We start from the raw sequence: 15,871 nt of genomic DNA, 5'->3' as shown, positions 1-15,871 counted from the left end.
ATCTTAATTAACTAAGTTTATTTATTTAGTTTTGCTTCTGCTTGTAATCCTGAATTTTTTTTTTTCACCTGGCTACCAGGTTGCTGCATGTTTTAGCAGGAGGCCTTTTTCCTGTTTACTAGTCAATGTCCTTTCATGAGAAAAATTACTCTAGAGTCATGGTGATCCCAATATGTATCCAAAGCTGCCTCAGTCAATAAGAGCAGACTCCTAATAGCTGTAATTGAAAAATAAAGCATCATTTTATCACAGATGATATCAAATATAGTTCTCATAACACCTTGTTAGGCAGATATTTTTACTTCAGAAATCCTGTCTTTCAGAACTGCATGCGTTTGTCTGTGAACAGCATCTTCAGAAAAGGAGTAGTTTTCACAGATAGAACAGTGTAAATTTCACTCATTTTTAGAGAGTGTGTACTGTGTACCATTGCGATGCAGACAAGTCCATTAAGAAGCATAGATATTTAATTGTTGGCAATCATGTGGGTTACAAATTAAATTCATGAAGTGAAGACCATGAATGATTGGAATTGTCTGGAGTCTTACATTTTTTGTACTGGGTCTTTTAATTTCAAAAACTAAAAAAATGCTGAGCAAGTGAGCCTAAACAATAGAACTTAATAAGACAATAGACTATATTACACAAATGTTTAAGTAACAGAAACAGAATCAGACTATTTTCTATTCTTACATTACAAAAAACCTTCTTGCTGAAATGCTGAGACTTGTTTAGTCTTTTTTTTTGCTTAACTGCTTAGTAGTCCATTATTATAAAACATGTCTTCTTGTTATTCTTATCAATTGTTTACAGAGGAAGAAGAAATTATTAAATATTACACTATATTAGTACAAGAATTTTGTAATGGAATCACAGGAGACATTGCTGCCCAGATACTGTATTTTGGTGGACCTTGTAGTTAAAGACCTGGGAGAGGAAGGGTTATCCACAACTTGAGTGAGTTTAGTATGGCTTAGTGATTTGCTGATTGATTTCATTTGCTGTCAGTTAAGGCTCTCTTAATGTCAAGCTTTCTTTGCATAATGCCTTGAAATAAAGACTGATGAAGATTTTTCAGATTGATGCTGCTTATATAAACTGACCCTGATTTGCCCTTCTGCATGACAATATAAGTGACAGCAGTTAGACAAAAATATAGTAGTGAATATGCAACTTAAGGATTATACAGTAAATCTTTCAGAATATAAAACTAGGCATAAAAAACAGGCTGTTCTCTTATTACCACATTTATCATGTATTGGAGAAGTAGACTGGGGTAGCAATACAACTGAGGTAAAATTTGAAGACAGCAAGTTTTGAAAGGATTGAAAGTTAAACTGTTTTGTTTTACCAGATCCTAACAATTGGTCACGAATTAATTTTGGTGGGGGGTTTTGTTGCGAATTTTGGTGGTGTTTTGTTGTTAGTGGTTTTTTGGGGTTTTTTTGGTAGAAAGCGTTGTATAAATTTTGGCTTATGTATCCACATATGTTATTACCTGCAAATTTTATTTTTTACATTATTATTTTGCAGTAATCATAACGAGTTATTTTGAAGCTGCTGTCTTGATTTTTCGTTTACTGAATTGATTGCTTGTCTAGTGACATGTGTTGGTAGTATCCTAGGATCATAAACTCCAACATTATATTGGACTGTGAAAAGCACAAATTCTTGGATTCATAACATCTGTGCTATAGGTGGCCAGGACTAATGTGTTTTAAATAGGGCACTCAGTACTTGTCCATTGCAGTATCTAATTTCATTATATGATTTTAGAACTCTCCCTTCATTATGGTCTTGTCTCTCATCTTTGAACTCTCCCTGTTAAATGCAAAAGGTGGTAAGAAATTAGGGGGTGAGGAGAGAATGAAGACAGCTGGAGAGTGCTCTAATTAATGGAAATAAGCTGAATGTGTACCTGTTGTGTAAATCTGAATAATAAGGATACACAGACTGCATGTTGGCAAGTTTATATGTAAAGGATTGGATCTTCTATGTCTTTTAAGAAGATAATATCCATGGAATGACAAAAATTTGTTTATCCTCCTGGAACTTTGATAGAACTTGAGATTCCTCTGGATTGCTTCAACATCAGGATTTTTTTGGTAAAAGAGCAGTTCTAAACTAAAGATTGGGAGAGAAGAATAATCCCTACCACCTGTGTGGACAAATTTATGATGTACATTTAATGCCTGGGGACTATTTTAGTTCTAATTTCTCTCTGTTAAGTGGCAGATTGTTTGTTCTTTTCCACTACCAGCACCCATTGGTGGATCCCCCTCTTTCTCTTCATCTTAATTGAAAAATACTAAAGGGAGAGACCTGCCATTGACACAGTGTATAGTGCTAGACTTTCCCTCCATCCAGTTTTCCAATCTCAGATATTTTTGTTTTTTGGTTAATAGTGTGCAAGCAAAAAGTTACAAGTTGAAGTTTATATTCTCAGGTTTTTACACATGCTTCCAAAGACCACAGGACTGGGTTTTGAGCAGAGATTCCCCTACATGACAAAATGTGATGTTTGACTGGACCTTGGAAAAGGTCACTGTCCTAGATGCTCAATTTTTTCTGTCTTACTCCACATGAGACTTGCCACAAATTTTACTCCTTTGAGATATGGACTGTGGGATTGAATAAATCTTTTATGCCTAGAGGGCACATAGAATAGCAGTAAGCTGGTTGTCCCTGCTTAGAAACAGATTTGGCAGGGAAAAGGACAAAAAAATAAGAGTATAAGAAACAGTGCTAAAATGTCTCCAGAAGTTTTCCCAGGCTTCACCATTGTAATTGGCAGATGTTCTGAAAATAGTAGAAATCATCTATAGTTTCTGGAGTTTGTAAGCTATGGAAGTGATTTCTCTGTTACCAACATTCATAGGCACAATTACTCATAAATTACCTTACTGCAAGTAGTGGCCCTACTCTGAAAAATGGATAAAAGAAATAGTGGTGAATTAACATCAGAAGTAGTTCGAAAAATGCTACTCTCTCGGCTCTTTTTAAGTTAGGATGGCCTAAGTTAATTTAGGCCTTTCAGTTAGGATCCGTGGATAAGAGCCGTCTGCTTTTGTTTATCCACTATTAAGGTCACCACTCAAGTACATGATACTGTGATGCCAGTCATTACCAAATTCAGTAGAAAGATTAGAAAGGGCCTTCTCAATCTCATTACAACACCCCATGGTATGGGATGTTTTACTTCTGATTCTATTACTGAAGGATACTTTATGCTTTCTAGGCAGACTTACCTCAACATTGCCTATCCCCCTTAGTTTTCTCCTAACATAGTTGCTATAAGCATCCAGTTTTATAAATAGAATTCAGAAAGTCACTTTATATCTTATGCTTCTAAGGAATTAGATCTAGTTGTTGACTCTTGGCCAGAACAGGGAAATGGCCTTACTTGCCAGGCTCCCAACCTAATAATCCAAATGACATTCTGCAGTCTTATCATAAGTTCCCACTTACTGAAAAGGCACTTGGTGCATTTGCTGAAGACAAAGCAGAAAGTCATGTCTTCCAAAATAAGAGCTCTACCATCAGAAAAGTTAGTGTCTTCTTCTCTTTTGTTAAGGAAACTTCCCAGTCTGGCCATTCATGAGACTCTGGCAGAGACAATTCCCAACATCAGAGGCTTTCACTGTTGGGAGTGAAGCCCTTCACAGTGGATGGCTCTAGTGAGCTGATGGGTGCCCTGCTTGACTCCTCACACAGCCCACCCTCACATGCACTCAGATCAGTTTCCTCACAGGTCCCAGGTGTCCCATAGCAGTGTCTCACGTGTCTCAGTCCATCAAGCCATGTATTCACAGTGCAGTAACACAGAAACGGCTCAAGCTGGTCCCTCTGGGCAAGACCCCCAGCAAAGGAACCCCAGATCTTTTACAGCCTCAGTCTCCCCGCATGCAAGTCTTGCTCTTCCTCCTGAGTCATTAGCTTCTGTCCCCACTCTCTGTTTCCATCCTCCTAGATGGTGCCACCAATCTTCATCTCCTTTGTTATCCCAAAGGTAGGCAATTCCCAGGTCCTGATGTGTCTGTCGCCATCCATTCACCTGGCTGCTGTCATCCATATTCATACTCCTTGTTATCCTGAAATTTGGCAGTTCACAGGCTCCCACCCAGAGCTCAGATTACATCTCAATCTGTGGCTTGCTTGTCCAGCTTGTCCAGCTACCTGGGCCAGCTCTTTCAACCAAAGTTGCTGTTGTTCTAAGTGAAAAGCATTCTTACTTAGATTCTTGACCTCAGAAGCCAGACTTCAGTATAGGGGAGTCTCATTCATCCATACACCGATTTTGAGCTTGTGTTGGTTGGCATATATACTTTTCTGAGCTGAGCTAATCTGTCATATGACAAATGGCAAAAAGACAGACAAACACAATCACTTTTTCCCAACAAGAGTTTTCTTCAGCTGTAAACCCATTGTTTTAGAACTAAATATTCAGAGATGATAGGGATAATTTTATTTGATCTTCCTCAGATTATAGTGGCTAAAAGCAAACTTTGTGAAAAAATATTTTATTTATATAATACTAGCCTGTAAGGATAGCAAATTTTCAAGCTCAGTGATGATGCCCCTTCTGTCAGACATTTACTTTGGAAAGAGAGTTGCTAATGTTTGTGCTCATCGTGAGATTTGGTATTAGGTATACTGTGTTTAAATTTCCTCCTCATATTTTGGAACAAAAGCTGTTGTCACTGAAATTTCTAATAAAACATTTTCAAAGCATAAATTAAGTCTCGAAAGCAAATGGATTACTGCTTTTTCCTGTACTGCCATCATGAATTTGTGTAATTAATTGGAAGCCAAAGTGAAAAACTTAATTTGTGATCCAACCAAACAGGTATACTTCAGAATTTCCTTGCAAAACTACAAAATATTGCTTTATGTAGGATTAAATACTTTTGTTGAATTAAAATGCAGTGCTACCATGAACATTCTTAAGAAAAACAGAAGAAATGAAGCAAGTGTTTCACATAACTTTGCACAGTTTTCTAGCTCCTAGGCTCTTTAGACTTGGGCATTCACCTAAAATCTGGTACAGGGATTAGGACTCAGTAGTGAGTATTAATGTGTGAGCCATACAATCACAGTTGTCATATTGACTAAACTTGCTGAAAGAGACCTTGGTCTCTCTTAGTAAATGGCAACTAGATCATATACTATGCTCAGCTTTTTGTGTGGAAAATAAAAAGTGGATGCATTTCCCCTTTCTATCCATATGTAAAATATTTAATTCACTTTGATTGTATTTAAATTGTATTTAATATACAATTTTATTTATAAATTGTATTGAATATACAATTTTAAAGCTGCTTCTTGTGGCCAGAAGGGAATAATCTATAGTACTTCATAGCTCTAGCCAAAATATTTAAGGAAATGTCTATATGAGCTCAGATTTTTTTCTCTTGGAGTCAGCAACAGGCTTTTTCTACAGCAGTTAAAACTAAGTCAGTATTTTTTTCGCAAACATATTTCTTTTCTAAAAGTAATTGAAATCGGTCTTAGTTAAGAGAGTACTATTTAAAACCAATGAAAAATAATATTCTAATTTTCAGTAAACTACTATCTTAGCAAATAGTTGAATTAGTTACTTATGATGGACAGTTTGTAGACAGCATTTCAAACAGCAGAAGAGTTTTTCAGATCTCATATTTACCTCACATTTACATTCCATGTGAAGTTGTTTTAGATTTTTCTACTTCACAATCTGATAGCTTAACATCTGCTTCTGTCCCCTCCTTGAAATGTTCTACACATTCACCCATAGTAAATCCACAGATTTTAGGCAATTAAGGCTTAGTGTTTAGGTAACATTTATTTATAAAAATGGGTTTGTTTATATAAGATATCCATATGTAAGATATGAGGAATAATATGTCATTTTAAGGAATGAGAAAATGAGACTATGCTTTTTAAAATTTATTTTAGTAACATATATTCGGTTTTGGGAAACAGAATTCTATACTTCAACATTTGTATGGTTTTTTCTGGTTCCAAGGTGTCACTTCAATAGGCCAAAGGCAATACCATCAAGTTTCAGACAACTTGTACTTTACTTGACATTTCACGTGAATTTTGATGGGAAGTTTTGCTCTCTTCTTTTCCTCAACACTGATTGTGTGATTGGATACCATTGTGTTTTGTAGCAAGACTGCATCCGGACTTTTCTGTAGCAACTGTTGCTGTTTGGCTCTTCTCATCAGTGATAATTCATCATGCTTGCATTAGGTATATTTTCATGCTCACTTAAAGTGTAGGCTTTATAGTAGTGTCAGTAACTATCCTTCTCTCTTTCATCCCTGTCTAGAGTATACACTGCAAAAGAAGCTGATATACACTGAGAAGAAGACAGGATACCAGCCTGAAACTTCTTTCAGTTTCCATTTCTTTCTCACTAAAGTCACTTCCTTGAAAAATTCTAACCTTTCTTCACAAACTTACATATTCATTTTGAATCAAGACTCTAAGAGGATGGGAAGAGTGGTAGCATTTTCCCCATTTGTAGTTTAAACTACAAATTCTTTGGGGCCAGAATTGTTTCTCCTTTACATTTTGCATGCAACTATGCTTGACTTTGTGCAATAGACAGTGAGAATGGTCTTTGCATATAAAGACCAGGTCTTATTGGCCTTTAAAAACTGCTATTTCCTTAATTTTGTGAAGTGACAATTTTCTTGCATATTCCGGAGTTATTTCTAAATAGTCAAGGCTGCAGGTAGCTAGCTCCTTTTCTATAAAATTCTCAGGATGCTTTCTGCCTGGTCATACCAACTAAACACATTTGTCTTAATTTATCAGTTTCTAAAAGATTGAGGTAATTTCTGAAAGTCTTACACTTTAGAATAATTTTCATGGCAATTGTTGTTATGCTCATCCACTGTGGTTTCCAGTAGAAGCACTTTCTCTAGCGTCCCTGTCAATTTCAATGCTCTCTTTCAATTTTCTTGTAGGAAGTCGTGTCATTACCTCTTGCAGAGAATCTAGCCTTTTATTTAGAGCTTCATTCCCTTGGGGTATCTGCTGAGACCTACAGGGTAAAGTAATTGTTATTGAAGCGAAGGGGATAGAGTTAGGCCCCGTGTGTGGCACTGAGTCAGCTTTTGTTGGGGGAAAAAAAAAGTTGTAACAAAACTGACCTGCTTTTTGGCACATTTAAATTGTGCATGCCACGCTTGAATGGAACTGAACAAAAAGTTTAGTGTTGAAATGAGATACAAGGAGAATAGATCATTAAAGAAGTGCCAAACAGCTGCAAAAGTGCAATTTTGCTGAATGCAGTTTCCCTTGAGGTTTTTTCCCCCCATTCCAGAGAAGCTGCTGTATTTATATCCTTCACTGATGCCACTAGATGTTTTGTACTATGGGTCAAGGCAGCCACGATGGATTTTCAAATGCTCCGATGTATGGGGAAAACTTATTGCAATAATTTCATCTCAAAATATAGCTCTCTTAAAGATATAATAATTATCCTGAAATCTTGTTTCTGAAAACAAAAACTAATTGATGTATGTTTTGTTTTCTGGACTCATTTTAACGACTCTTATGTATGTTAGTTCGAAGCAAGGCAGTAATGATACACATACAGAACCTCACTCCATGGAGTTTTGTTTTCTGCCAGTTGTTTTTGCCTGAATTCCACTTCAGCCAAACTCTGTACCAGGAGTGAAATTCTCAGTCTTTTCAGATTCTTGTGTAAGTAGTTTGTTAATTTAGTTAGCCAGTGTTAATCTTTCATTCCTATGAAGTTCATTCATTATTCCCTCTCTTTTTCTTTTTTATCTTTTTGTATACATAGTCCTGTGGTAATTTACTGTGTGCTAACACTGTTTAGTTGAATAATTCCTGAAAGAAGGGCCAAGCAGTCAAACATGAATTACAACTTTTCTGTATGTTTCTGGTTTTTAAAGTATGTTATATAAAGTAGATGGCCTTGTTATTCTGACTGCTCCATCTGATCTTACAAAGTCAATGCTTATATTGTCAGGCTGTTAGTCTTTTTGACACCTTTTAATAAGCATCATTTCAGCACAGTAAACCTTCCTTTAGGTTTATTTTTTTCGAACATGAGTTGCAGTTCTAGGATAATAGCATGCCAAATAAGTCCTGAGATAATGTAATAGCACTGATATGAAAATAAAGAAATTGATTTTTAATAATTTAGTATTTTATTTGTAACTTTAGAATAGTGGAAAACTTTATATGGAAATTTTCATTAACTACAATTTGTAACTCATAATCCAAATAATTTTTTTAAACTCTGTTCTCAATATCCAAACACTAAGCACAAGGGAGACAACATGTTTAGTGTTTTAGGTGGGAATTTAAAAGGTCGTTTTTATAATGTATGATAAATACATTAACACTTTGATGAGAGGTCTTCTGCTAATTTGCATATGCTGATCTCTATTTCTTGTTGTATGTTTCTACTATGACTTCAATGAGAACAGCTAAAGTTTGAATAACCTTTGAATTTCAGAAATTAATTTTTTAAAAAGATTGGTTTTCTTTTTGTGTTTCCAATTTCTTGAAGATTGTTATGTAATTTGTCAGTATTAGCCATTTTTCACTTTAAATAAAGTATTTCAGATGAAATAATACTTGAAATAAAGTACTGGAGATTGAAGTCTTTCAGTCTTGTAGATTTACAGGCAGCAATGCATGCAAATGCAGTTTTATGGCATCTATAGCACCATCCACCTGAAAATTATTGGCTATAGAAATGGTGTACAGAATTAGACAGTGACTGGTTATTCAAAAGTGCATGCATGGGCTGTTACAAAACATGGGTTTACATGTCCCCTGGAGAACTGTCCTAAGCTTAAGTGTTTTCAGTCCTTTTAAAGATTAATATGGGGAAAGAAAGCGTGACTTAAATGTTGCTCTTTTGCTCTGATGTTCACTGGTTTGTAGCTTATAAACAGCATCAACTTAGTTAATTTTATTTTTCTCTCAACTTCGGTTTCTCTTCCTCAGCGACTTGTAGCCAAAGCCAAAACTTTTTATGCATACCCTCATATTACAGATGAGACCTCTCTGAAAGGTCATAAAGGCCTTCTTCCACTCAAAATCTTCAGAGGCCTTTTTTCTAATTGAGTAAAGATATAAAGTTTAAAATACTTAGTTCCCTTATGATGTGACCTGATTTTTTAAAAAACAATCTGATTTTGCTCTCAAAGACAGTTAAAGTCTTAGGGACTCCGAAGACTCTCCCTCTTAGGGGTTTTCTGGATAGGGATACTGTTTTACAGCTACTGTTCAGTAGCTGCAAAAAAAGAGATTGTCAGAAGTATATAGACTTAAAATAATCTGTCCATTGAAAGTTATACTTGAAAAGAGAATTTGGTCACTTTTGCACATTTTCTCCCTGGTCCAACATCTTCAGCCTAAAAGCATCCTTTTTCCATGCCAACTCTAAGAATATAGTTTTATCTTGTGAGTTGTAGCCAGTTACCTGGGAATTCATGCCTCTGAAGTTTTCATGAAGCTGCCTGTGTCTTGTCTGAGTGCTGGAGCACAGGTCTCCTCTCACAGACACTTTTGGATTAAAAGCACTCCTACCATTTGCTTCTGCCATATCAGTACTATGTGACATAGGATATTGATGTCATAATTGATATTGACATCCTCTATACATTAAAGCATTGAGTGGAGTGAAAAGAAAGGAAAGAGATTGCTGTAAAAAACCCATTCAGCATCTGATTATTTCTTCTTTTTGTTTTTGATTATTGTGAAGCAATTATGTACAATTTTTGCTCTTAAATTGACAATCCTAGGTGAATTTCAGTCACTGGATTTGTGTTCAGTCTCTAGGATGACTTTGTACTAACCGCTGCATTTGCTTGAGGTTGGAAGGGACCTCTGATGGTCCTTTGGTCCAAGCCCCTTGCACAAGCAAGGAGGAACACCTAGACCCAGTAATGTTTAAAATCAGTATTCTTCAACTCCACTGTTTCTGTGACCTCCTTAATTAAGTCTTCTCCCCCCAAACTTTCCTACAATTCTCGTCTAAAAATGTTTTAGATTTCAGAATGAGTTGCGGTAATATTGGTTCCTGTAAGTCTGGGGATCGCTATGTCTTGCCTTTCTGAACAGAAGTCATTTTCTGGTGTGTGTTCTTGAAACATTTTGTGTGTAACTGAAGACAAATTTTTATTGTTTTATGGTCTGTTCTCAGTTTTAATGTCACACTATTACCAGCACATTCAAAATGAGAAATGCTTGCTTAGATGCAGACCATGCAAAAGTGTACAAATGCCAAATTTTATGTTTCAAAAATTAATCAGGAGTGTTGCTGAAACATCTTATTGTTATGTATACTTAAAAACTATATATATATCTCTTACTGCTATGTGTACTTGAAAACAAAAGAAAGCACTCATTAGGAGGAGTGGAAGAAATTTCTGCAGAGCCAGATTTGCATTCTGGGAAATTCTGTCATCTGACTTTCTTGAACAGAAACAGTTTCCAGAGCTGCAGATATATGTGTATCTGTAAAGTTCAAATAGGGATCTCGTTTGAAGTTCTGAACTCCTACACAGATACCTTTAAGGTGTAGGTGACAGATATTATAACTTGCATGTGGCCGGGTTCTATGCCCATTCCTTGTGTATCAGGCTTAACAGTAACTTTTGAATTGTTGAAGACAGATCTCTCAATCTGTGACTGACATAAGTTTCTTAAAATCATTTGTGCGTTCCAGGGGCACATCTGAAAACCCAATATACTTGCCCTTCCCCAGATGGCATTTAGAATAAGTATTCTTCATGCTCATGCCACCCCTGGAAGTCCTAAAAATAATTTAGGCAAGAAAGGCCTAAACTAACTCTGACTCTTTGCTAGGGAGTTGGGATATACTGGAAGGACTGTGTACAAATGGGTGCATAAATGCCATCTTCCACATTCATAAGGAACCATTAGTAACTGCAAAACTACTTTCTTCTTGACTAAAAAGAAATCTAAGCTATTAAAAAAAATTGCTATGTGTGAAAATAAAAGTTTGTGAATACATTTTTTCCTAGATTTAAAATTTTAAAATTCATTAAATGAGAGAACAAATTAAATATCTGTGTAAGTCAGCAATGAATTAAAAAATGCTGTTTCATATAACTGCATGGCCTTAGAGTACCTGTGGATATGTAGCATGAAGCTGTATGACTTAGCGGATTCACTAGCTTTGTAGTAGCAGAGGTAAAAGGACGAAGTTAAGGAAATGTCTCTACATTCTAGTTCAGTGAAACTTTTAAATATCATGTGTGAAAGGAACACATGAGATTCTTTCTATGAGATATGAGACACAGCTTGTTATGCAATGGGTCACAGGCCCAAGTAATAGTCCTATTTCAACACATATGATTTTTGATGTGTTGGCTGTTGCCATTTGAAGACTCTCAGGCAGTATTATGTGGTGTGAGATATATCCCCACTCCTTCTTGGTATTGTTTCTGAATAGATGCAGCATTTTAGTTGTGTTGAATGTGAAATAAAAAAAAATTAAAAGCAGGACTAGAGTTGACAGTGGCAGGCTTACAGAGCTATGTGAATACACTATCAGGGTTAGAACCATAGCATTTAAAACATTATGGATATTTTCTTTCTGATAAGAAAAGATAGGGTGGTGTTGACTTGCCATAGCAGTTTTCTACACTTAACAATAAAATAACCTGATAGATTTCAGTGGTTACCTTTATTCTGAAAAGCAGCAGTGTGTTTGAGAACAAGGAAAGGAAAACAGTTAAAACCTTAGTGAATGTCTGGCTGTGGTACCATAGTTTATAAGTCTGTACTACAGACATATTCAGAAGGCCAATTTCATTTTATCTGTTATATGTTCTTACAGTTGTAGCTTGCTATGGCTTATTTCAAAGGGGAAAACTGTAACTTACAAAATGTGATTAACCAGTTGTAAAGACCAATAATCTCAAAAGTGTTAGACTATTTAGAATATATAAAGTTACCACTATTGTCAAATCATTTGTTCTCTCTTGTGCTGATAACTTTATTATCAGTCTGATCAATATTACACAATTGGGACATTCTTACACTATATACGTGAAAACAATTATATTTTCCCTGCTGTACTGTAATTAGATTATTTGCTTCCAGAGATCTGTAGCTTTACAGTATTTTTTTGTTTCTGACAAATTAATTTTCTTAACATGAATTGGGAGGACTCATTTTGAAAGTATGAAAAATCACCTAATTGTGTAGTGATTCTTTATAAACAAATTGCATTTTCACTGAGTTTTGTAGTTAAATAAAATAAAAAATAGTATCAACTGTTCAGTGCAGTACTGCATGTTTGAAAATAGCTCACTTTGTAATTGGAATACACAGTCATTTGCTTTTCCTCAAAGCTATCAATATTTCAGATTTTTGAAGAAGTACAAAATCTCATGTTCGACCTCTGGTTAAGTCCTTACTTACAACCTAAGTGCCTGGTTTACAACTTTGGTTTGATTTTTCCAATTAATAAAAATTAGATCTTCTCTAATGATGTATGCTACTTGGCATTAAGTATAGCTTGTCTGGCACTAAAGATTTGCTTTACTTTTTAAAGGCTGTAATTCAAAGTTTCATGGAAGTCTACCAACTTGCAGTTTCCAGAGTTGAAATATTAGTGAGAGAAGCAGAATCTTTTCAGCTTGACACTGCAGCTCTAAAGTCCAGGCTCCAAACAGCTAGTCTTCATAAAAGGGACCTTACAAATGGTAAGTCTTCTTTTCAAGCAATTTTTGTCTTACCAGTGTGGCTTCTTACGCAGCATCTCTCTTCATGCAGTATAGTTTCTGCAGGGGAAATACAGTAATATTTATGTGTAAACGTAACAGAGCAATAAAACCAGTGTGAACAGAAACTTTTTCTGAAGAGAAATTGAATGGTAAAAGTTAACACAGGGTTTAATTTTTACTATTGTATCTTCTACAAGGACCTGTTCACATGCTAGAAAAGTACACATTGTGAATTTTACCAGTACAGTAATAGTTGAACTTTGGACCTGAAGAATTTTACATCTAGAGATGTTGGATGTTAAACCAGAATGTTATTAGCTTCATGTAATCAAAGTGTTTCTTAGGAGATCTGAATTATTTTTAGACAATTGTGGTTATGAATGATACTTCTCAGTAAATTTACAAAGTTAATTTCAAAAATAATTTCTGGTCTAAAAATATTGTTGCCCACAAACTGCTTGGATATATTTAAGGGTAATAAGGTGGGCCTTCAGATTTGATATCTGTCTCTAGGGGAATTACTAAATGCAGATTTATTTGTGTCACACAGTCTGGAGGCCAGGCACATAAACTGTCATAAATATGTAGCCAAGTATCTCTGGAGTGAGACTGTGTAGGATGTGCAACACTCAGTGTATTTCTCCCCCATCGCTTCTTAGTTTTCCACAGAGGATAAAGGAGAAGGCTTTAGAGTTCATTTTATTGGTGGTGGTTGTTGTTGTTGTTCTTCCCTTCCTACTGTCTTTTCTTTTAGTCTTGTGTAGTAAATGGCCATAAAGAAAATGAGTATTGTTTGTCTTTCTTTTTGAAACAGGAGACCTGTAAGAAGAGAGCTGTCTCAATGCAAATGACACAAATACTGTAGCAAACATATAGGGAAAGGCTGTGACTGTGGCTTTGGCTTTGATTGTTTCCAACAGAATTATATTAATTTCTCATCCTACTTCTAACAACACTATGGGAAATTACTGCAAATATAAACTCTATTAATCAGTGCTGAATTTGAGTTTTAACATCTTGAGGTGACAATTGTTGAATGAAAACTTTGTTTATTTCTGATTACACAGCCTTTCTAAGAAATGAAATTACTTCACTGAAATTGCTTTTTTCCTCTTCCAACCAGACTCTTTTGATGTCTTCTGCTATGTTTATGTGTGTCCTGCTGAGCCTGTGCCCAATGTAATTGGACTTCTCCTTTGCCTGTTATGGTTGTTTTTGTTGATGACCACTTGTTTACTACAGATTGGGAAGTCTGCCAAACTTGCAGCAAGGTTTGCTTTCATTTGCATTGAGAGGGCTTTTAACAAAGATTATGCTAGTCCTGTCTATGAAGGGCTTTGCAGTGGCCTGATACATTACAGTGAAAACCAGCTCTTGGATGTTTGTGTAAATGCAGTGTTTTTTAAATAGTTTGTATCTGCATGCAGTGCCAATGTAAAGATTGCATTGTGGAGGGATCTCTTAGCCCTCTGGGGAGAACAGTAGTTCTTCCTTTAGATGAAGTTTAATTTGAATCTAGGCCTAAGCATTAATATGAAATGTTTTAAAATTTTAATGTAAAAGTGAAAACATTCAGAATGAGAATCTCAAGTTGCCATGAAAAAGTGATTATGGTATATTTTGTAGTATCTGGGTTTTCTGTAAATTTGTCCCTAATATTTGTAAAAGTTGCATTAAGCATGAATTTTAATAACTTCAGGCATCACAGCTTTGCAGTGTGACTTAGATTTTAAACGTTGTAGTTGATACTGTTTTGGTTTGATTTTGAGAGAGATCTGCACTGAATTGCTCTCTCTAGTGAAAAAAGTAGAACCGATTTTTTTCCTTATTTTAAATGAAAGGGAGCAATGACTTCTTGAGTACATATGTGGTTTCAAAATTAGACTAGCTGTGTTAGTTTTAATTCACTGTCTTCAATCATATTTCCATTGCAGACAAAATTTTACATGGAGGTGGCAAACACAGCAGTTGGACTGTATTGGTTGCAGGCCTTTGTATGACATATGTTTGTGTTTCCTGAAGAGTAACTACTGCTCAGTGCTGAAATACATTTTTTAAATCTTCCAGTTGTGTATCATGTGTGGACTCTTACCTTATCAAATTGGGATTTATCTCACATGTTGTGGCTGCTTCTTGAAGTCTTTTATGCTAGTCGCTTAAGGATCTTGCCCTGTCTTACATTGCATGCAAGTTTGGCTCATCCATGAACATTGATATTTTCCATGCTTATTGCTTTCCTAATTGACCGGTTTCTACTGAAATTTCTTAACTATGTCACCTTTCTTTCTATTCACACCACTTCTCTCTTCTGCTGCTTTGGGTTTTGCTAATAATTTTAAAAACAAAATTGATGGCATGAGGCAAAATTGGTGATTCTAACGCTTCATCTTTTATCTCAGACTCCCAATTGACATCTCCATCCTCCAGCCCATTTCTAGTCCAAGCATTTCCTTCTAGTCAATAGAGTTTAGATTCTGAGATTGCTATATGTGGTCATGCTAATGCCAACAGAGGGGAACGAGAAGGGATGTGATTATGATGGACAGAGGTGAGATGAACACTGGAAACATTGCTTATAGAGAAGAGAATTATGTAGGGAGAAGTGAAGTCAGTGGCAGAATGTCTCTGTAGTCTTCATTAGTGCCCAGTTATCTATCTGTCGTACTTGTCTTTGACGATTCTTTCTCTGTGGAGAAAAAGGCCCTGTGCATTTTTAAATCTTGCAACTCTTTAAAATTCAGTATGGCTGAAAAACAGCTTAGGTTTTCTACCTGTCTTCCTTTCTTCTTTGCTTCTTTCTGCTCCCCCTCCCTTCCTCCTCCCCTCTCCCCGCCCTCCCCTCCCCACCTTTTTCTATTGTTCTCTATTCCTGAGGGTTCTTGGTTGGCTGGTTTCAGTTTTTTTAACTTCTTCTGATTTTTTGTTTGTTACCAACTGCTTCTGAAATTTCCCTTACATTTCTAAAATGTCTCTTTTTTTTCTTGTTTTAGGAAACTATCAACATTTTGTAATAGTCCTTCCTGCCTATTTCGTTTTTAGAAACATCCAGTAATATAAATATCATAAACTGGACTGTGCTGAATTCTACTGTCTTTATTAATTTTTATTCTTCCTCAGATACATTGCTTTATTATTAT

The 15,871-nt window shown here is 35.7% G+C and overlaps 1 protein-coding gene across 1 annotated transcript in view; it reads left to right on the top strand.

Annotated features, from left to right (window-relative positions):
• CCDC171 (coiled-coil domain containing 171) overlaps positions 1–15,871 on the top strand; it is a 159,666-nt gene that overhangs the window by 124,428 nt on the left and 19,367 nt on the right. Inside the window, 1 exon segment of the mRNA XM_054289527.1 lies at positions 12,563–12,713. Coding sequence (XP_054145502.1) covers positions 12,563–12,713 — 151 coding nt within the window.

Source organism: Melozone crissalis, unplaced genomic scaffold (assembly GCF_028551555.1).
Source record: "Melozone crissalis strain CALT ecotype California unplaced genomic scaffold, PUWL_Pcris_2 ptg000005l_1, whole genome shotgun sequence".
In the NCBI taxonomy this organism is placed as follows: Eukaryota; Metazoa; Chordata; class Aves; order Passeriformes; family Passerellidae; genus Melozone; species Melozone crissalis.
The sequence above is the reverse complement of the archived record's forward strand: the minus strand, read 5'-3'. Positions and strand labels throughout refer to the sequence as shown.